The sequence below is a fragment of the Bombina bombina genome, chromosome 5 (assembly GCF_027579735.1).
Source record: "Bombina bombina isolate aBomBom1 chromosome 5, aBomBom1.pri, whole genome shotgun sequence".
In the NCBI taxonomy this organism is placed as follows: domain Eukaryota; kingdom Metazoa; phylum Chordata; class Amphibia; order Anura; family Bombinatoridae; genus Bombina; species Bombina bombina.
In genome coordinates this window covers 181180657-181204892 of record NC_069503.1, presented here as the reverse complement: position 1 = coordinate 181204892, position 24236 = coordinate 181180657, and the positions used below count along the sequence as shown (strand labels likewise).

General features: G+C 39.4%; 1 protein-coding gene across 1 annotated transcript; it reads left to right on the top strand.

The window, feature by feature from the left end:
• Positions 1-9952: 9952 nt before the first annotated feature.
• On the top strand, positions 9953-20793 carry XRCC2 (X-ray repair cross complementing 2). Its single transcript, XM_053712950.1, has 3 exons — positions 9953-10099; positions 15245-15326; positions 19855-20793. The coding sequence occupies exons 1-3, from the start codon at positions 10061-10063 to the stop codon at positions 20577-20579; spliced, it is 846 nt and encodes a 281-aa protein (XP_053568925.1). The 5' UTR covers positions 9953-10060; the 3' UTR covers positions 20580-20793.
• Positions 20794-24236: the final 3443 nt, after the last annotated feature.

Below are 24236 nucleotides of genomic sequence, written 5' to 3'. Positions count from 1 at the left end.
TCTGCTAGCCCTTATATTTGTGGTTGTACGGGTACATCTGGGGGGAATTTTTAGAACCAGTTACTCTTTTGGCAATAAGTTTGATGCATGGTGTATCCTAAAATATAGTTGTGTGTGTGCATGGAGAAATATCTCATACCAGACCCAATGGCGAACCGCAATAAGACTGCTGAGCGTAGAGCCAGGCAGGGCTCAGAAGCTGTAGCGCAAGGGCCTTCCTTTGAGGTCCAGCAAGACCACACTTTACTTGATCCACACCCTATAGTCAAGCAGATTTCCACCCTGTTTTTGCCCAAAATAGAGAACCTCCAAAAGGGAGTAGATACCCTGGCGGAGGAGATGAAACAATTCTCCACTAGAGTAACTGAGGCAGAGACCAGGATCTCTGATCTCGAGGACACCCAGGTTACTACCACTAGTAAATTAGAAGCCCTAGAAAAACACTCACTGATCTTGCAGCAAAAAATTGACGACCTCGAGAATCGCTCGAGGCGCAACAATGTTCGCCTACTGGGGCTCCCTGAGTCTGTTAAACCAACGGAGCTTTTAAAATTTGTAGAAACTGTTCTCCCGACACTACTAGATATCCCACCTGATAAGTTAACGGGGAGTGTTGAGCGGGCACATAGAGTAGGCCCAGAGAGACCCGCCATGGATCGCGATGCTCAGGCTCGCCCAATAATGATAAGATTCCTCCATTTCCAAACTAAACTCATAGTTTTGAGGGCATATAGAAGAGTTGAGGACTTAACCTATGATAACTCCAGGCTCCTGCTGTTTCAGGACTATTCTGTAGACCTGATGAAAAGGCGTAGGGAATTCTCTGCGCTATGCTCCAGATTACACCGTGAAGGTAGACAGGCTTACTTGCTGTACCCGGCCAAATTGAAAATCTCGACCCCGAGGGGACCCAAATTTTTTGACTCGCCAGAAACGGCACAAGCTTTTCTAGAAGTAGAACGGGGAGGAATGAGCCCAGGGAGAGCAAGGGGTGGGGAGGGTTGAAGATTTTGACTCACTTGCAACGCTTATATTTTATCCATTATAATGTGTTAAATGGCTACAGTAGCCAAACCAAGAAGATGGTGGCCCAATTCTTGGACACCCAGGTTGATATTATATAAGTTTAGATTGTGTATAAGTTTGATGTTTGAGTTTCTGAAAGTGCCTATAGTTAAAACACTGAGACTAATACCCAGCAATACGGGCCTCATCTCTTATGCAAGGTTTAACATATTGATGCCTATCTTGCTTATATTTATCTCTACGGAGATAGCTGAATATTGTATGTTAAAAAACATGGGTTTACCCACTGATCTTTTTATATTGCATTTACAACTACTACCAAGGGGCTGGAGCAGCCTTCCCCTGGCCCTGCAGCAGGGGCTCTTAAAATCTGGTGTACAATGTTCATTCAGCAACTTAGGTTGTAACAAGCTGCTCACTGATATATGCTGTGTTGATGTTTGGTTGACATTTTGTATCCTATTGTTCTTTTGTAGCTTGCAAGACCCTGTATTGCATTGGAGGACTGAAATTTATCAAGAGGTAGGTGACAGCGTGAGTATCTCACTTAATGCTATAATTTAATATATACTCCTGGAATGTAGGAGGTATCCACTCCCCTATAAAGAGAAAGACTATACTTACTCAATTGAGGAAAAAAAGAGCTGATGTCGCGTTCTTGCAAGAGACGCACCTGACTGACGTCGAACACGCTAAGTTAGAGAGAGACTGGGTGGGTAAAGCTGAGTTTGCTTCATATAAGAGTGCTAGCCGAGGGGTGGCAATCTTGTTTGGGAAGAAACTAGACCTCATAGACACGACAGTGACTAAAGACCCAGAGGGCCGGTACCTTATTGTACAAACCACGATAGACAATAAAAAATATGTTCTATGTAATGTTTATGCCCCCAACCAGAGGGATAGGACATTCTGGGAAAATCTGATTGGAGTCCTGACTCCTTTTCTGGGCTCCGCCCTTATTATCGGGGGGGATTTCAACTTGGCTCCCAATCCGAGGTGTGACAGGCTCAGGGACGCATCTAGGGCGGCTCCTGGAACGCTAATTACATCGGACGGTAAATTTGAATTTGAAATTTTTCAAGCTCTGACTGCCTCTCTGGATGTTGTCGACATCTGGCGCAAACTTTATCCGGATGGAAGAGACTATACATGTGTCTCCCGGGCTCTGCCCTCGATGTCCCGTATTGACATGTTCCTGACCTCTAACTCTTTGATCCCACGGATCATAGATGCCAAGATCGGTGAGGTAATGGTGTCTGATCATGCCCCTGTGGGGCTCTTCCTTGATGCGGTAGATCCACCAAATCAGAGGCGAACTCTTAGGTTCCCACAATACTTAATCACTTCTCAGGAATTCCAGCAGTACATGGTTAAATGCTGGGATGATTTCCACTCAAACAATGCGCAACATCTGGCAACGCCTGAACTTTTTTGGCAAACTGCGAAGGTGGTGTTAGCAGGAGACATCTTGGCTTTTCTCTCCCGCAGACGAAAAATACATGCAGAAAGACTGGAAGCACTTAGAACCAGCTTAGCTACCGCCTACTCAACCTATCGCAATGGACCTTCGAGGTCACACCACCAGAAATATATTGCTGTCAAAAATGAGTATGACACTCTCCTGGCTTATCAGGCCTCTCAGACCCTTTTAAGGACCAGAGGTAAATATTACAGGTACGGTGACAGGTCAGGTAGGTTGCTGGCCTCCCTGGTCAATCTAAAAACCTCAAAACGCTTTATACCTGCTCTCAGAGAGGGTGATAAAGTGGTCAGGGAACCCAAGAAAATAGCAGAGGCATTCGCCTCCTATTACTCTCGGCTGTACACCAGTGACCAAAGCTGTTCTGAGGAGGTCCTGAGAGACTTCTGGAGCTCAATCCACTTACCACGGATCTCAGATGAGCAACTGGACAAGCTGAACGCGCCTATTTCCAGGGAAGAAGTGGGCAAAACAATAGCATCACTAGCATTAGGTAAAGCGGCGGGCCCTGATGGATTGCCCATCGAATTTTATCGTATGCTGAAACCACAAGTAGTCCCAGTGCTGACAGACCTGTTCACGGCATACTTTTCGACGACTGACATGCCGTCCAGTTCTTTCTCAGCGGCTTATATTACTCTTATCCCTAAAGCGGGAAAAGACACTCTCCTCCCTGAATCGTATAGACCAATATCGCTGCTCAATGCAGACTATAAGATTCTCACGAAATTACTTGCGGAGCGCCTCAAATTCATCCTGCCAGATGTGATCCATGAAGATCAAACTGGCTTTATGCATGCGAGATCATCAGTAGTCAATATCCGACGAGTGTTACACTTGCTTCGATATTTCTGGGATGGAAGTCACAATGGAGTGAACAAACCGCTTCCGGAGGCCTTCCTGCTGTCCTTGGACGCAGAGAAGGCCTTTGATAGGGTGGAATGGAGTCACCTGTTTCATACTATGACCAAGTTCAATATTTCGGGCCCCTTCACGGCCTTCCTCAAAAACCTATACTCCTCTCCCGTGGCGAACATATGTGTAAACAATACGTTCTCCCCCAACGTGACTTTGGGACGAGGCACCAGACAGGGCTGCCCCCTGTCGCCTCTCCTATTCAATATGGCTCTAGAGCCTCTGGCAATCAAGCTGCGCCAGATCTTCCCTGGTATTGACATAGGAGGGGCCCCCCAACAATTGGCATTATATGCGGACGATATGATGTTGTTCGTACAGGATCCGAAGCTGCACATCCCCTCGATTTTGCAAACCTTGAGTGACTTTGGCTCCTTTTCGGGGTACAAGGTCAATATGCAAAAATCGGAGATTCTGTGGTTAAATAAAAAAAAAGGCAGTGTGCATGCATACCCGTTTGTAACGGCCTCTCGGAGTCTGACTTACCTTGGAATTCATATTCTTGTTAATCCTAATAAGATATATTCTATGAATCTAACCCCCCTGTGTGCCAAGCTTTGTAGCTTAATGAGAAGCTGGAAATCTCTTCCCTTGTCACTAGCGGGCAGGATCAGCTTAGTGAAGATGGTGGTTCTTCCCCGTCTCCTATACCCGCTACTTATGCTGCCTCTATTACTGACGAAATCAGATGTGAAATTATTGAATGCGGCAACACGACTTTTTGTCTGGAGAGGGGGTAAGCCACGCATATCGGCAGACAAATTATCTATACCCTTCCTAAAAGGGGGTCTCTCCCTACCAGATTTTAAACTCTACAACTGGGCAGCGCTGATCCGCTTGGTTCTTGATTGGCAGGTGGATACACAACACTTCTATAGACCTACCTTGGAACGTGCAGCCCTTGGAGGTATCTCCCTGGCATATTTGCCACACATGGCGAAATCTGGAGCAGCTAAATTGGTAGGCATGAACTTGTTATATCGTGACCCTTTAAAAGCCTGGCACCAGGCACATAAATTCTTAAAAAAAAGCTGTCACAGCTCTGTCTTTCTCCCCCTCCATAATAATCCGGACTTCCCAGCGGGGCTGGATATGAGACCCTTTGACTGCTGGGAGAAGCTAGGCCTGAAGTCGGTGGGATCCTTACTGGAGCCCCTAACTCGCTCGGTCAAATCTTTTTCTACGTTGCAAAGGGAGTTCAATCTTCCAAGGGCCCACTTTTATGCCTACTTGCAGACACGTCACTACTTGAACACACTGATTAGGGATAATCCGGACTTCTGGGATGGTTCCCCTTTTCGACTTACCCAATCCCTCTTTAAAATGGGCAGATTCTCCCTATCAGAGATATATCAAACTTTCCTACAGGATAGACTGACGAAAATACAGTCGTCTGCTGTGATGGGATGGGAGAGAGAGGGAGTCCCTGGGATTACGGTGGAGGAGACCCGGAGGGCGTTAGAGAAGGTTAGAAAGGCGACTCTCTCAGTGAACCTCAGAGAGACCCAAACTAAATTTCTACATAGAGCTTACCTGACCCCCAAAAGACTGGTCAAATGGGTACCTAATTGCCCTAATAAATGCTCTAAATGCGCGGCAGAGGCCCCGGGCCTGTTACACTGTGTATGGGACTGCCCAGTGATTAGACAATTCTGGCATCAATTGCAATACTGGATTAACAGGAAATTGAAGATCCCTATCTCCATCAGCCCCACGGATGTTCTGTTTCTAAATTGGGGTGCCCAATATAAACACTGTGACATAGAACTGACCATGACTATCTTACTAGCACGAAAGTGTATCCTAAATCACTGGACCAAGAGGACAAGACCTACTATAGCCTACTTTCGTAACATCCTGAAAACTCACTTATTTATAGAACAGGTTGACACCAGGGTAGATGTCGGTAATAGGCTTAACTTATTTCTAAAGAAATGGCGCAGACTGATTTTGACCTTTGAACTCCAGATTCAAAGACAGATTTTACTACCATTCCAACACTCTGAGATATTCTTGGAGAACTCCCTGAGGGGCGAGTGGGCACACATATTCTTTCCGAGGAACTCCTAAAAAATGTATATTTTGGGTTTTTTTTTTTTTTTTTTCTCTCTCTCCCCCCCTCCCCTCTTCACGCTGTTCACTACGTAGCATATTAAAAAGCTAGCTTGAGAGGTCCTATAAGTTCAGTTCTACAGGGTATGGGTGGGAATTCTAATAGTTTGGGTAAAGGTTAGGGGGGGAAGAGGGGTGGGGGTGTGGGGTGTTATAAAATATAAAAATTAGTGAGAGGTGAACACATTTGGGTTATATTCTTGACATAACCATGTTACAACCATTGGATGTATGACTATGTTACAAGATTAAGATATGACAATGTGCCCAACTGTGTCGGTGCTTGATTCTGATGTTCTTTTGATACCTGATGTAACTGTGTGTTTTCATGTGTGATACTCTCAATAAAAAGAATTTAAAAAAAAAAAAAAAAAAAATTAAGGCCTTTTAGCCCCCAGAGAACCCGACACACCTATACATGGGTGGTATCACTGTACTCAGGAGATGTTGTTGAACACATATTGAGGGTTTTTTTGGTAGTAACACATAACAGGAACTGAGAATCCATGCCTAAAGTACAATGTGTGTGAAAAATAACACAAAATAATGACTACCGAAAAGTTTGACAAAGACTGGTGGTTGAATTAGTGCATGGAAAGTGTTAAAATACAAGCATTTGAAATACCCTAGGGTGTCTACTTTTCAAAAATATATGGTTTGATGGGGGTAAATTCCATTGACCAGCTTCAGAAATGTCCCAAATAGGACATGGGTGCATGATGACCGATGTGAAAATTCCAAGTTGAAAAACTGGAATGCGCTTCCTAAAATTAAGGCCTTTTAGCCCCCAGAGAACCCGACACACCTATACATGGGTGGTATCACTGTACTCAGGAGATGTTGTTGAACACATATTGAGGTTTTTTTGGTAGTAACACATAACAGGAACTGAGAATCCATGCCTAAAGTACAATGTGTGTGAAAAATAACACAAAATAATGACTACCCAAAAGTTTGACAAAGACTGGTGGTTGAATTAGTGCATGGAAAGTGTTAAAATACAAGCATTTGAAATACCCTAGGGTGTCTACTTTTCAAAAATATATGGTTTGATGGGGTAAATTCCATTGACCAGCTTCAGAAATGTCCCAAATAGGACATGGGTGCATGATGACCGATGTGAAAATTCCAAGTTGAAAAACTGGAATGCGCTTCCTAAAATTTAGGCCTTTTAGCCCCCAGAGAACCCGACACACCTATACATGGGTGGTATCACTGTACTCAGGAGATGTTGTTGAACACATATTGAGGGTTTTTTTGGTAGTAACACATAACAGGAACTGAGAATCCATGCCTAAAGTACAATGTGTTTGAAAAATAACACAAAATAATGACTACCCAAAAGTTTGACAAAGACTGGTGGTTGAATTAGTGCATGGAAAGTGTTAAAATACAAGCATTTGAAATACCCTAGGGTGTCTACTTTTCAAAAATATATGGTTTGATGGGGGTAAATTCCATTGACCAGCTTCAGAAATGTCCCAAATAGGACATGGGTGCATGATGACCGATGTGAAAATTCCAAGTTGAAAAACTGGAATGCGCTTCCTAAAATTAAGGCCTTTTAGCCCCCAGAGAACCCGACACACCTATACATGGGTGGTATCACTGTACTCAGGAGATGTTGTTGAACACATATTGAGTTTTTTTTTGGTAGTAACACATAACAGGAACTGAGAATCCATGCCTAAAGTACAATGTGTGTGAAAAATAACACAAAATAATGACTACCCAAAACTTTGACAAAGACTGGTGGTTGAATTAGTGCATGGAAAGTGTTAAAATACAAGCATTTGAAATACCCTAGGGTGTCTACTTTTCAAAAATATATGGTTTGATGGGGGTAAATTCCATTGACCAGCTTCAGAAATGTCCCAAATAGGACATGGGTGCATGATGACCGATGTGAAAATTCCAAGTTGAAAAACTGGAATGCGCTTCCTAAAATTAAGGCCTTTTAGCCCCCAGAGAACCCACCGCACCTATACATGGGTGGTATCACTGTACTCAGGAGATGTTGTTGAACACATATTGAGGGTTTTTTTGGTAGTAACACATAACAGGAACTGAGAATCCATGCCTAAAGTACAATGTGTTTGAAAAATAACACATAATAATGACTACCCAAAAGTTTGACAAAGACTGGTGGTTGAATTAGTGCATGGAAAGTGTTAAAATACAAGCATTTGAAATACCCTAGGGTGTCTACTTTTCAAAAATATATGGTTTGATGGGGGTAAATTCCATTGACCAGCTTCAGAAATGTCCCAAAAAGGACATGGGTGCATGATGACCGATGTGAAAATTCCAAGTTGAAAAACTGGAATGCGCTTCCTAAAATTAAGGCCTTTTAGCCCCCAGAGAACCCGACACACCTATACATGGGTGGTATCACTGTACTCAGGAGATGTTGTTAAACACATATTGAGGGTTTTTTTGGTAGTAACACATAACAGGAACTGAGAATCCATGCCTAAAGTACAATGTGTGTGAAAAATAACACAAAATAATGACTACCCAAAAGTTTGACAAAGACTGGTGGTTGAATTAGTGCATGGAAAGTGTTAAAATACAAGCATTTGAAATACCCTAGGGTGTCTACTTTTCAAAAATATATGGTTTGATGGGGGTAAATTCCATTGACCAGCTTCAGAAATGTCCCAAATAGGACATGGGTGCATGATGACCGATGTGAAAATTCCAAGTTGAAAAACTGGAATGCGCTCCCTAAAAATAAGAGCTTTTAGCCCCCCGAGAACCCGACACACCTATACATGGGTGGTATCACTGTACCCAGGAGATGCTGCTGAAGACATATGAGGGTGTTATTTGGCAGTAACCCTTAATATTATCAGTAAATGTATTCTTAAATTGCTATTTTGTCAAAAAATCAAATTATTTTTTCCCCCCCCCCCAAACTTTGGCATAGATTGGTGGTAAAATGGTTGCATGAAAAAAGTCAAAATACCCCAAGTTTAATACCTTAGGTTGTCTTCTTTTAAAAAATATATACATTTGAAGGGTTATTCAGGGATTCATGACAGATATTGGTGTTACAATGTAACTATCGCCAATTTTGAAAAAACATGGTTTTGAAATAGCAAAGTGCTACTTGTACTTATTGCCCTATAACTTGCAAAAAAAGCAAAGAACATGTAAACATTGGGTATTTATAAACTCAGGACAAAATTTAGAAACTGTTTAGCATTGGTATTTTATGGTGGTTGTAGATGTGTAAGAAATTTTGGGGCTCAAAGTTAGAAAAAGTGCATTTTTTTTCATTTTTTCCTCATATTTTATATTTTTTTTTATAGTAAATTATAAGATATGATGAAAATAATCATATCTTTAGAAAGTCCATTTAATGGCGAGAAAAACAGTATATAATATGTGTGGGTACAGTAAATGAGTAAGAGGAAAATTACAGTTAAACACAAACATCGCAGAAATGCAAAAATAGCCTTGGTCCCAGATGGTCAACAAATTGAAAAGTGGTCTGGTCACTAAGGGGTTAAACTATTATGAATTAGGGAATAATGACTCCTAAGCTGCTATTCACTATGTATGCTACAGAAAATAACACAATAATTAGATTTTTTTGCATTTTATATGGTGGTGTTTTTCTATGTTATTATATTTCTGCAAACAAGTTTTGTTTCTAAAAATGCTAGGTCTGCAGAACAAAAATAGGTATAGTTTACAAGGTTAACTCAGAAAAAAAATGTATGTGTAATTGCTACAATGGCCACACAATTAAATTAAAATGCACAGAAATGTGAAAATGACTCAGCCAGCAGCAAAGTGGTTAAACATTTTATATAAAACAATTTTGCAATGCTTTACAAATAAATTATAGGAGTTTATTCTCGAGGTCGAGAAAACGAGGTCAGATTGGGGTCAATATTGTATATTAAAAAAAAAAGTATTTTCTTTACAAATGACATTGCCATTTAGGGTCACGGTTTTCATTTCAGATGCTCAGACCTATAAGTGTGTATATATATATATATATATACACAGTATATATATATATATATATATATATATATACACATATATATATATATATATATATATATATATATATATATATATATACACATATATATATATATATATATACACATATATATATATATATATATATATATATATATATATATATATATATATATATATATATATATATATATATATATATATACGTATACAGACTCATGTAAAATTGTGAATCAGCAGCGAAGCCAGATTTAGTTCACTTATACAATGTCAGTGTGGTGAAAACGCATAAACACCATCACTTTGCGCAATGACATTTATATTTCGTAATGACAGAAAGGAATGTACCAATAGGAGTCCTATGAGGCATGGTAGTGTTAGTTTCCCGGACGCCTCCTTACTCCCCGCCCGGGTCACGTCCCTCAGTTCCCGCCCAGTGTGGGCTGTGTGTGCTAAACTGCCTGAGCTTGGGACGGCGGCTCGCCTGGGATTATTCGTCAGGCTGGTAGTTTTTCTCCAGCGCTCATTATGAGCATTGGATTCCGGAAGGCAGAATCCGGTACTCAGGTAACATACCCGGGCTCGGCGGATGTGCACTAGGCCGCAGTGCACTAAACAGTACAAACTGCTTGCAGTAATGTTAGTGAGAGGACGCAAGGGAGCAATAATTGTCAATAATGTTACTTTTGTGTCATTCCTCTTATACTTTTTTTTTTTTTACATGATGTTCCCATATACCATATAAGACTAATATTGCTGCATCACGCTAAGTTGAAAATAACTGTATAATAAACCACATATGTAGGACAAAGTACTAGAAACACTTGTTCTAGCATCTCAGTGTACACATGTTATTTATTTACAGCAGTTTGTTAATAAAGTTTTGTTGTAACAAAGGAGGTCATGCATGTATTAGATATGCTACAATAGCTTTCTATTATTTTATATATTTTTTTTTGGGGGGGGGGGGGGGGGGATATGGCAATCCTGTTGGAAGTTTGCTTTATCCAAAAACAAATACATAAATATAAAAAAAACACCCACTACTTTATCAGGGCCACATAGAAAACAATATATATATAAACTACATACATATATATGCTGCTTGATGTGTGTCTGGAAGCTTTATTTATTTGGGGAAAAACTGCAACATGAGAGGGAGAATGTGCAGTTTATTTCCCTCTGGTTTAGATTTTTTTTTTTTTTTTTTTTACAATAAAGGAATCTTCCAGTCAGGATTACCATGTATGCAAAAAATGATATATATATATATATATATATATATATATATATATATATATATATATATATATATATATAAATAAATATAAATAAATAAATAATCTCTGGTCTTTTTAGACCACAGACATCTTACATAAACTGTAGAATATAATTGGTAACACTGGATATGCAGCATTCATTGTTGTTTTGTATAGGTTATTTATAATCATACACTTGGATGCATATATAGAAATATATATTTGTCCTAATTGAGACATAAGAGGGATAGTAAAGTCAAAATTAAACTCATTATTCAGATGGGGCATTCATTTTTAGGGTGCCCTCTTACGAGATTGGTTTAGCCAGAACAGGCTGCACAAGCATTTGTATGTTCAGTAATAAATGCAAGAAACTTGTTAGCACACTACTTGATAGATGGAGTCCCATATCATTGTTTGTAAATAGTAAATCTAATATAGCCCCTATTTGAGTTGCTAAAGTGTGTGTCTGTTTTTTCAGTATTCTAGTTGACCTCTCCAAATCAACTAGATCCCCCCCCCCTGACCCAATCCCATCATTGCAATCTTGTGCTGTACACAAGGCCTGCTAAGCTCACAACAGCAGCCTGTGTGTAAGCGTATTGCTTGCTATGACATTTATTATCACCTTTCACTTGCATGAGAGGGACTGTGCTTCCCTTTTTCACTAGTCACACTCATACTCACAGTAAAAGTTACAATAGTTGTTATAACTTGCTGGAAGCATTGTTAGTCAACACAAGTTTATTTGCAAAAATATATTTTATTTAATTTTTATAAACACTTTTGTGTGTTTTAAAATTTGACCTTTTTTTGCCGGCTTTAGTGAATGAGCTTCATAGAATAATATTTTAGTACCTTAGATAGCAATTTTAGTGATACAATTACAGGCTCTAATTCATTACAACATGTAATGTTATCACTAGTAATGCTGAAACGCTATGTGTTTAACACCTGCAAAGAGCTACAGAGCACTGCTGGTCCCAAGTGGAAACTGCCAATGATCCGATGAGCAGCACAGCTGGTCATGCGTCTATCACTGCTGGTTGAATTCATGTCAGCTTCTGCTGAAGATGAGCCGTGCTCTGCAGCCCCCATGTGGTACTTTAAAGGGACATGAAACCCAGCAGCTTTTGACATTTTATTTCTATGATCTAATTTGCTTACTTCTCTTGGTATCCTTTGTGGAAAAGCATACATAGGTAGGCTTAGGAGATGGGGAGCTAACTGCTGATTGGTGGCTTCACATATATGACTCTTGCCATTGGCTTACCAATGTGTTCAGCTAGCTCCCAGTATTGTATTGCTGCTCCTTCAATAAAGGGTATCAATAGAATGAAGCAAAATTTGATAATAGAAGTACATTTGGAAGTGTTTTACAAATGTATGTTCTATCTATCGTCAAATGTGTTCAGCTAGCTCCTAGTAGTGCAGTCCTACTCCTTCAACAAAGGATAACAAGAGGATGAAGAAATTTGCTCTATCTGAATCACGTAAGAAAAAAATTGTGGTTTTATGTCCCTTTATGGGCTGCCTCTTTTGATTTGTTGCCACCTTGTTTGCCCACTCACTGGTACTTCCCAAAGCACAAGTTTTTAGTCACACTTCTTCCAAGCACACATTTATAGTTCTTTTTTCTGGTTGAAGCAAAACTAGAGCAGAGGGCCACACGTATCTTATGAGCCGCCAGTTGGTCATCCCTGCTGTAGATTGTTGTGATTAGAAAATCCGTAGATTAATGTGATCACTTCTTAGGTGGTATTAAACACTTTGTGTATGCACTGCTTCATAGAGCAATACGTAGCTGAATGTCATATTATCTGACTTTATGTACAATTGAAGGGATATGAACCCCACATTTTTCTTTCATGATTCAGATAGAGTATGCGATTTTAAATAACATTCTAATTCACTTCTATTATCAAATTTTTTTTGTGCTCTATGTATGTTTTGTTGAAAAGCATCCATCATCCATCACCTCCTTTTCCTGCCCTGACCAATCTATCTGCCAGTATAATTCCACCCTTACATCGGTCATTGACACTCTGGCCCCTTCAACCTTAGCTCAGAAACCACACTCTCATCCTCAGCCCTGGCATACTCCTCTGACACGATACCTACGCAGATGCTCCCGTACTACTGAGCGACATTGGAGGAAATCTCGGAGTTCAGCTGACTTTCTTCACTACAAGTTCATACTGAACTCCTACTATTCTGCCCTTAATATTTATAAGCAACAATATTTTTCTAATCTCATCTCTACTCTTTCCTCTAACCCTAAACGTCTGTTCTCCACGTTCAACACTCTTCTCCACCCACCCCCACCCCCTAACACAACCTCTCTCACAGCTCAAGATTTTGCAAGCCACTTCAAAAACATAATTGACTCCATCTGAAGTGAAATCGGCTCTCAACATACTTCCAATCTCCCACCCCCTCAAAAGCTCACGATCACTCAAAACCCAAATATCCAAAAATGCAGCTCTTTTGCACCTGAGGATGAAGTTTCTGGCCTTATACTGTCCTCCCACCTCACTACCTGTCCCCTCGACCCCATCCCCACACAGCTACTCCCCTCCCTCTCTTCTACCCTCACCCCCATACTCACACACATTTTCAACCTCTCCCTCAGCACTGGTATATTTCCCTCATCTCTAAAACATGCACTGGTCACACCTATCCTTCAAAAAACCTTCCCTTGATCCAACCTCCCCTTCCAATTACCACCCTATTTCCCTACTCCCTCTTGCCTCAAAGCTCCTTGAAAATCTAGTTTACGCACGTCTATCCCATTTCCTTACACTAAACTCTCTTCTTGACCCACTGCAATCTGGATTTCGTTCCCATCACTCTACAGAGACAGCAATTATCAAGGTTACCAATGACCTACTTACAGCAAAATCCAAAGGCCGCTTCTCTCTGCTTATCCTCCTTGACCTGTCTGCCGCCTTTGACACTGTTGACCAGCCTCTTCTGCTCCAAACCCTCCAATCCTTCGGCATCTGTGACACAGTTCTCTTGTGGTTCTCTTCCTATCTGACTAACTGTACATTTAGTGTAGCCTTCTCCGGAGCATCCTCTGCCCCATTACCACTTTCTGTTGGGGTACCTCAAGGCTCTGTCCTTGGTCCCCTTCTCTTTTTATTATTATTATCGGTTATTTGTAGAGCGCTAACAGATTCCGCAGCGCTAGATAATCCCTATGCACTTCTCTTTTCAATCCACACGTCATCACTAGGTTCCTTAATAAAGTCCCATGGGTTTCAATACCATTTGTATGCAGATGACACCCAAATCTACCTCTCTGCACCAGACCTACCTCCTTCCTTACTAACCCGTGTCACTAACTGTCTTTCTCACATCTCATCTTGTATGTCCTCTCACTACCTTAAGCTAAATCTCTCCAAAACTGAACTCCTTATTTTTCCCCCTTCTTCCAATGTCTCCACCCCCAAAATTTCTATAACTGTTGATAATTCCATCATTACCCCTACCCCGCACGCTCGATGTCTTGGGGTCACACTTGACTCAGATCTCTCCTTCACTCCTCACAAGATACAACCAAGATTTTTAATCCACTCTCTCATCCTTTCCCGCCTCGACTACTTCAATTCCATCCTCTCTGGTCTACCTAGCTGCCTCATAGCTCCTTTACAATCCATTATGAATGCCTCTGCCAGGCTCATCTTCCTTACTCGTTGCTCTTCATCTGCTGCACCTCTCTGCCAATCCCTTCACTGGCTTCCTCTTGCCTCTAGGATTAAACATAAAATCCTCACCCTGACATATAAAGCTCTCAACTGCACTGCTCCCCCCTACATCTCAGAACTTGTCTCTAGATACTCTCCCTCCCGTCCCCTTCGATCAGCTCAGGATCTCCTCCTCTCTTGTTACTTCCTCACATTCCCGTTTACAGGACTTCTCCAGACTGGCCCCCATCTTGTGGAATTCCCTACCTCGCTCCATAAGACTCCCTCTTAGTTTTAACAGCTTTGAGCACTCCCTAAAAACTCTACTATTCAGGGATGCATACAACCAACACTAACTTTTCCTAACTCCATTGCTTTCCCCTTGAACCCCTTACATTGTAAGCCTATGGGCCCAGCTGTTTACAGATCGCTTAATAAGAGGCAACTACAACAGTGAAACTCTCGGCAGGGCACTCTACCCACTTGACCCCTACAAAAGCTATCCTGTACACCGACTATGTTTACAGCACTGCAGAATCTGTTGGCGCTCTACAAATACCTGATAATAATAATAACTCTTGCTCGCGCTCAGTAGTAGAAGCTGTAATTCTATCAATCTAATCCGATGCTAATTTATCAAGACTGAGCTGCAAATATTCTAGATATATTGCTTTATAACAGTTCTGTTTTTTGTATTGTGTTTCTGGCATTTGCAATATCCGTGTTTTTATTTAATCAAGTTTCTATGCTTTTTTTTTTCAAAGCTTCTTGCTAGACTGGAGGGACGCGCTTCTCTTAAAGAACTTGAGCCTCTGCTGTTTGCTGATGAAGAAAGCCCAATTAATGGTAATTTTTTAATGATATTTTAGGTCCCTCCTGTTAGATACAGTATCCCACAAAAGTGAGTACACCCCTCACATTTTTGTAAATATTTTATATCTTTTCAAGTGACAACACTGAATAAATGACACTTTACTACAATGTAAAGTAGTGAGTGTACAGCCTGTGTATTTGGAAGTTTTGTTAGCTGCCGAGTGCAGAAGCCAGCGGCCGTTTTGCAGAATTAATCACTTTTCTGAGCCGGTTTTCTTCTTGCAAAAGCCCTACACACTAAGATTTGTGCAAATCCATATGTCAGCATGTTGTACGTTTTATTAGAAAAAATCTGTATCTTAAAAAGAGCAGAAAACCGCGTGCAGCCGTCTTCTTCAGACGTATTCAGCAGCTAACAATACTGCCTACTTTTATACTAACATTATTGCTGTGGCTACCCTTGTTGTGTTCAGACTCAAGCAAAGATTGTCTCTACCAAATAAAGCAAGTGGTTGGTGGAGTTTGGCTTTTGAAAAACAATTGGAGCAAACAAGATGTTAAATTGTTTAAAAATGTTTGGACTCGGCTCATTTGTTTTATAGCAAGACAAGAGCAATGTATTGTAATTACAAGAGGTTTACTGCCCTTCTAATTGAAAAATCATTGACTTATTTTCTGAAAATTCAGGGAAATTAGTACTTATAATGCCTCAAAATACCTTTTATGACTATAAAAAATAAGCCTAGAGTTCCTCAAACACATCCTAAGTATTTATTACAAAGCTCTTAAATTAAATCTGTAAGCGCAACAGCATTGTAAAATGTTTGGAGAGTCTTTGTTGCTTTTCGTATTGCCAGACCGCCATATGCACCATTCATATTTCCATACAACAGTTGCTAAGAATAAATGTCTGTTAGGTTTATGCTGATTTATAGGTGCGGATTAACCCATTCTTTATGTAGAGGGAACACCCTTAAATAAAATGTTATATCCCTAGGTGTTGGTTTTTAAAAATGTCTGCTGAGCCCAGTTTCATTGAGTCTTGTAATAGTTACATTACTTTTAAAGGGACAGTAAACTCAAAAAATATTACATAATTCTGTACATAGTGCAGAATTATGTAACATTATCTTATCGACAGCTTTAAAAATCATAAGATTTTAGCCCCCAATGTTAAACTTGCCTTGTTTCCTCTCCAGACTCTTCTGATCAGGTCTAAGAGGTTCACGGCACTCTGTCTAATCACAGCATGCCTGATCGCGCTATTGAACTAAATGTAGCTCGCTACCAGAGCGGGAGCAAACTACATTTAGTTCAATAGCGCAATCGGGCGCGCAGTTATTAGACAGTGCGCCCGCAAAACGCTTTTGAAAGGAAGACCTGATCAGAAGAGCCTGGAGAGGAAACAAGGTAAGTTTAACATTGGGGGGCTAAAATCTTTTGATTTTTATTTGCACTATGTGCAGAATTATGTAACGTTATTTTTTTAAGTTTACTGTCCCTTTAAATAATGGCTCTTATGTTGCTTTATATCTTCACAAAATGTCAAATTTTGTGTATCTATTTCTGGTTTTGCTACATTATATACGATTAGTTTATCCTTATAACTGATTGAGTTCTACCACAGTGGCTTTGTATAATGAATCAAACAATGAAAAGGTAAACTGCATTGTGTCTTTCTGTTTCCGACAAGTGCAAGAGTAGGGCTGTGGTGAGCACAGAATCTCCTCTAAATATATCTGTTTAATGAAACAACAAAAATGTCTTTTTAATGAAACAACAAAAATGTCTCGTATATAAACAAAACAAATATTTGGAGTGGTGTAATTTGCTACCACTGACTACAGATGCTGGACCAGTAAAGTTATTAGCCTTTCATGGCAGTGACAGGTACAACACATTGTGAACCCTTTAATTATAAGAGTTTTGCTCTATTAAATATGATTTATGCTTATTAAAGGGGTAGTCTACACCAGAATTTTTATTGTTTACAAAGATAGATTATCCCTTTATTACCCATTCCCCCAGTTTTGCATAACCAACACGGCTATATGAATATACTTTTTATGTCTGTTATTACCTTGTATCTTAGCATCTGCAGACTGCCCCGTTATCTCAGCTCTTTTGCCAGATTTGCAATTTAGCCATTCAGTGCTGACTCCTAAACAATATTCTACACATCCATTGTTTGCACACTCTATCTGTTCATAATTGTCTTCAGCAGACATAAAAACTCAGCAGACGTAATTTAGATATCGGAAACCTAGATTTAAAGGGAGAGTCAACACCAGACTTTTTGTTGTTTAAAAAGAAAGATAATCCCTTTATTACCCATTCCCCAGTTTTGCATAACCAACACAGTTATAATAATACATGTTTTACCTCTGTAATTACCTTGTATCTAAGCTTCTGCTGACTGCCCCCTTATTTCAGTTCTTTTGACAGACAAGCAGTTTAGCCAATCAGTGCTCAGTCCTAGGTCACTTTACGTACATGAGCTCAATGTTATCTATATGAAACATGTGAACTAATGCCCTCTAGTGGTCAAAATGTATTCAGATTAGAGGCAGTCTTCAAGGTCTAAGAAATTAGCATATGAACCTCCTAGTTTTAGCTTTCAACTAAGAATGCCAAGAGTACAAAGCAAAATTGGTGATAAAAGTAAATTGGGAAGTTGTTTAAAATTGCATGCCCTATTTAAAACATGAAAGGTTTTTTTGGACTTGACTGTCCCTTTAAACATTGCAACACCTATTGCTTTATAGAAAATAAATTGCTTTATAGAAACTAAGCCTTTTACAATAATTTCTTCAATATTTAAACAAAAAAAATATTATTTTAAAAATGCATTTTCTTAGGCTATTTGCTTTAAATAAATAATTGAATGTTGCATTTATTTACTGTTTGACTTTACTTTACAAGCGCCATAGGACGTAGTTTTTATTTCACAAATATTAGAACATTTACATAGAGAAATTGCACTATTTTCTTATTTTAGTTTAAGGGACAGTGTACTGTAGAATTTCATCCCCTTTAATTTGTTCCCATTTATTAATTTTACCAGCTGGAGTATATTCAGTTGTTTACAGATTGCTTCGTTTACCTTTATGTTGAAACCTGAAGTATTGTCTATAAAATAAAAACTATGTAAAACATAGCTAGCAGAAGAAATTACTCTCCCAGTGGGAGGTAGGAGTTATAAGTAATGCAATGTTAATTTTCAATTCTTCTTTCTTAGTATTGGGCTTTGGTATACAGACAGAGATAAAATATGGGAGCATTTGTGCGTACAAAAGGAGATCTGATTTCCCTATAAGCTCAACCTATTTTATAGTGTCAAAGAACACAAACCAACTATTTAAAATATAAAAACAAACCTAATGGATACATTTATCATACATTTAAGACTCTGTTGCTGGTATAAGTAATTGGAAACACATTACGGGGGAAACAATTTAACAGTATACTGTCCCTTTTAATATTTGTAAAGCATGCATATTTTTTTCTGAAAACTGACCCTCTTAATTGATCACAATAGTTATTATTAATTTTATTATACTCATTATTTGTAAAGTGCCTTTGAATTCCATAGCACTGGGTATATGAATAGGGGGAATTACAATGAAACGCGCATTTGTATTTTGTTGCTAATTAGTTGTCTTGGATTTTAAAGGGACACTAAACCCAAATGTTTTATTTCATGATTCATATAGAGCAGACAATTTTAAGCAACTTTCGAATTTACTCCTATTATGTTTTCTTTGTTCTCTTGGTATCTTTATTTAAAAACCAGAAATGTAAGCTTTGGAGCTGGCCCATTTTTGTTTCATTACCCTGGGTAGCACTTGCTGATTGTTGGCTACATTTAGTCACCAATCAGCAAGAGCTACACAGGTGCTGAACCAAAAATGGGCTGGCTCCTAAGCTTACATTTCTACTTTTCAAATAAAGATACCAAGAGAACAAAAAAAATTGATAATAGGAGTAAATTAGAAAGTTGCTTAAAGTGAAGGTAAACTTTCACGAATGAGTGCCCGGTTTTTAAAAATATTAAAAACAGGGGCACCTTCATTCATAAAATTTTTACATTTTAGAGGTTTTGTTAAAATACTTACCTTTTCTGCTTGCAAGCCGGAGCAGTAATTCCCCCGCCCGCAGCTCGTCTCTTCTTACGTCTGCAATGACAAATCCGGCTTCCTCCAATCATGGCTTTCCCCCCCTGAGGCCACACCATGATTGGAGGAAGCCGGATTCGTCATTGCTGACGTAACAAGAGACGAGCTGCGGGCGGGGTATCACTGGTCCGGCTTGCAAGAAGAAAAAAGAAAAGTATTTTAACAAAACCGCTGAAATGTAAACTCTTAACTTTCATGAATGAAGTTGCCCATGTTTTTAATAGTATTTTTAAAAGCCAGGCACTCATTTGTGAAAGTTTACCTTCACTTTAAAATTGCATGCTCTATCTGAATCAGGAAAGAAAACATTTGGGGTTAGTGTCCCTTTTAATATTGTGATATTTGTTCACAATAACTATTTGCTTAAACGTATTTATCGTTAATAGGAGATGTAATTGAATTCCATGGCCCAGAAGGAACAGGAAAGACTGAAATGTTTTGCCACCTGATTTCACGCTGCATTCTGCCAAAGTCAGAAGGGGGTCTACAAGTTGAAGTTATTTTTATAGACATGGACTACCACTTTGATATGCTGCGTCTTGTAACTATTCTTGAACACAGACTATCGCAAAGCACAGAGGAAATGGTAAAACAGTGCCTGGGCAGATTTTTTCTTGTTTACTGCAGCAGCACTGTTCAGTTGCTTCTTACTCTCTACTCTTTGGAAAACATGTTTTGTAGTCGTCCGTCACTTTGTCTCCTAATTATAGATAGCATATCTTCCTTTTACTGGATAGACCGAAATAATGGAGGTGAAAGTATCATGAAGCAAGAAGCTAATTTGAGAAAATGCATTGAACTCTTAGAGAAACTCCTCAAAGAATACAAGATTGTTCTTTTCGCTTCAACTCAAACAATAATGCAAAAGTCTTCAAGGGACGGTGGTGAGGGCGTGTCAAATTCATTAAGGCAACAAACTAGTTATAGTACGGACTTTAAACCCTATCTTTGTAAATTGTGGTACCAGATTACAACTCACAGGATTTTGTTTTCAAAGGAACCAAGAACTAACAGTGACCAAACATTTTCTATAATGTCATATCATCTAAAAAATAAAAATGCTGTGAAGCGCTCATTTCTTATTGGAGAACCTGGGGTTCGGTTTCTCTAACATCTGTCCTGCCTTTCTAATACAAAGCATTATTTTGTTTGTATGTTTTTATATATTGACCTGATCTATTCACAGTATCTGTGTATATATATTTTTTTCTACTTTTTATAAAGATTGTTACATTTTTAGTAGCATCACACAAATGTCTAAAACTTAAGCAAATCTTACAATTATTTTTTTAATTTGATTAATTAAATTTTTGTTATTATAAACATTTACTTGCCTTTTTAATTCAGAATTACAATATGCTAATTTATACCCTAGAATGAATACTTGGTCACTGATAAAGAATATTTTTGGAATATTCTTCAAGGAAAGTGCGAGTGATTATTCAACACCTGTAGATATTGATGGGTAATATTCTGGAACTTTAAAACATAACCGTATTACATTAATGCCATTCTTATATTTTACTATAACCTGGATCATACATTGATTAACTTTTGTTTGTTTTGAACTGTTAGGGCAACTACTTGTGTGCTGTGTAGGCCAACAGACCAAGCGCAGTAAGTTTATACAGGTGTCTTTAGTTGCTTTCTCATTGCAGGTGACATCGCCATTCAAATGGACCATGATAGCACTATCCACTAGACATGTGCACAGGAACATATTTAGTTTTGACCAAAATAAAATATTTTATTTCGCTTTCGTTCATGTTCATTTCGGACGAATTTTGTTTGAACTTTTCGTTTTGAACTAAAATATTTGTTTTGAGCTGCAGCGCAGATTCTTGCCATTTTTCTTTATCTTAAGCTGTAATCGGCTATATTACCTTTAATGTTGTCATTCTTAAACTTATTCTTTCATTTATACGTCTGATTTTTGTGCACTGCATTTTTGGTAAAACTAAAAGTTTACTTGAAGGTACGTAATATATACTGAAAATGCCAATACTTAAAGGGGCATGAAACACAATTTTTTTAATTCATGATTCAGATAGAGCATTCGCTTTTTAAACAACATTCCAATTTACTTATTTTATCTATGTAATTTGCTTCTTTTTCTTGTTATCCTTTGTTAAAAATAATACCTACAGGTAGGCTGAGGCTCAGAAGCAGGAAGAGAGCTAGCGGATGATTGGTGGCTGCACATTTATGCCTCTTCTCATTTTCTTAACATTGTGTTCAGCTAGCTCCCTCCAAGTATTGTTGTACCTTCAACAAAGGATATCAAGATAATGAAGCAAAATTAGTCCTAGAAATAAAATGAAAAGTTGCTTACAAATGTATGCCTTGCTCTATCTGAATCATGAAAGAAAATATTTGGGTTTCATAGTGAAATCAATTTTTTTTTTCTTTTATGATTCATAAGTTTAATTATTTTTTTCTAATTTCCTTCTATTATTACATTTGCTTCATTCTCTTGATATCCTTTGCTGAACGATCTGCAATGTTGTTCAACCAGGTAACTTTTGTTGTTGCTGATTTCTGAACTCATCTAGTCAGCCAATCAAAAAAAAAACCTTCCTGGCATATCAAGGATGATCCTCCTGGTAAAGTCTACTGAGTGCTGCCAGTTTGGGTTCTGTCTGCTGAGCTGACTGATATTATGAAGCCAGCTGATAATGGGTATCTTCTGAATTATTAGGTCCCTCAAGATGACCCATCATCACCCACCAAACCTATGATGAAAAAGAAAAAATGGTTGTTATTGGTTTTGTGCACACCTTTGATGATTCCGTTTCACTTAATGCATCACACACACTTTGACTTTCTCAGGCTATTTTTTTCTACTCGAAAGCTGTTAATGGTAAGCAAAGGAGGAGCAGCACTGCCTCAGAAAGCCAGAATACCCAAAGACTGGCATCAACCTCGAGCAGCAATAGTAGTAGAAGGCATCCAGGACAGAGAACAGGCTTCAACATTGCATGCTTCTTCATTTCCACCCGAACCTATGATGAAAAAGAAAATTATGGATGTTATTGGTTGTGCACACGGCTTTGATAACGTCTTGATGAAGAACCTAAAGGAGGAGTTAAACGCTTGTGTGGTTTGCTTGAAACACCACATTACATGCATTGATAACCTGTCCGATCAAAGGGTGAGAAGTGTAAGCTAGCAAACCATACCAAATCTCTACTATTTTGGAGGGAGAAGCTAATTTTGTGAAAGGTGAAACAAGCTTCAAAGAAAAATGGGTATGTTGAAAGAGAAAATGAGGAGAATAAGGAAGCTTCTTTGCGGCAGCAGTACCCAACTTTCTTCCTCCTCATCTTCTGTTGCTCATCCTCACAGACACGGTGAGACCTGACAGGCCAAAAAAAACCACAATTTTGGGCTTCAGTTCTGAATAATCTAGTTGGGCCCACCCATACAAGTGAGAGTAGTGCTTCTCAGGTGGTGAAAGACTACCTCAATGAACCTCCATTACCTTTTACTTCTGATCCATTAGTATATTGGGATCAGAAGTATACTGTCTGGAATGTCCTGTCTGTAGTTGTCCAGGAGCAGTTTTCATGTCCACCTAGCAACATATAAAGTAAGAGAATTTTCTATATAACTGGCAACGCTTTCACCCCTCAGCGGTCTGGTCATCCCATGGGGTCTATTTATCCACCTCCGAACGGAGACCGCTGCTCCATAACCTGCCCGCCTGCTCTGAGGCGGCAGACAGAAATCAACCCGATCGGGTTGATTGACACCCTCTGCTAGCGGTGTTGCGGTATTGCACCAGCAGTTCACAAGAACTGCTGGTGCAATGATAAATGCCGACAGCGTATGCTGTCGGCATTGATCGTTGTGCGGCGGAAATGGTTTGCTATAGCATATCATGTCCATCCACAAAAAATGATAAATGGACCCCCATGTGTTGACTGTATTAGTTGAAGTTCTTTTTTCCCACCCAAACCTATGAAGAAAAAAATGGAAGAGGAGGTTAGCCTAATGTTGATGCCACATTATAAGTGAGTGTTAAATGCCAGTCTCACTCCCACCTCTGCCCAAATATATAAGGATGTTTCTTTTACCTAACATGTGGAGGAATTAGATTATGACGAGCCAGAGGTGTCTGTAATAGAGGGTGTAGGAGATGACTCTAGAAACACTGCCTCTCCTTAGCCATCACCACCTTCTTCTGGAGCTGTGCCAATGCCAAGTCAAGAACAGAAGACCATGGTGACAGCCCAGAAAGAGTTTCAGTTCATTCCTCTGCCAGGTCTAGTGCACTTCACTTCAGACCTATGGAGTGCACTCAGCGCACAGCATGCCTTCCTATAATTGACGGCATACTGGTGGCAACCCAACGCCTCTGGGTATAGAACCGTGGAAGCCAACATTAAGTTGGGTATTGTTCCTAACCTTCTCCATGTTATGGATCACCAGCATACCTCGGCAAACATTTCACTTGCCCAGTGAGGCAGGGGGCAAGCCCCGAGGGGCTCTCAGTTTTCTAGACCCAACTGCCCGGCCCAGACACCGGGCAACCCGTTCTGAGGACAGTGGCAGGTGGGGAGTTTGATTGAGGCGGTACTCCTGTCAAACTATAATACAGGTCTTCTAAGGCGAGCTCAGGGAGGACAGAAACCTCCCGCAGAGCAGAAGGACAAAAGCTCACTTGATCTTGATTTTCATTTTGGCAGGTCTAAAAAAAGTGCTGTATCAATGGATTGGAGATCAGGCTAGGACCAATTTTCACATGGAATTAAACGTTTACAGGTGG

Excerpts from the sequence above, each read along its gene's own strand:
- XRCC2 (XM_053712950.1), top strand. The coding sequence starts at position 10,061 with ATGAGCATTGGATTCCGGAAGGCAGAATCCGGTACTCAG. Across the intron at positions 10,100-15,244 it reads AGGCAGAATCCGGTACTCAG|CTTCTTGCTAGACTGGAGGG; the intron begins GTAACATACCCG and ends TTTTTTTCAAAG. Across the intron at positions 15,327-19,854 it reads TGAAGAAAGCCCAATTAATG|GAGATGTAATTGAATTCCAT; the intron begins GTAATTTTTTAA and ends TATCGTTAATAG.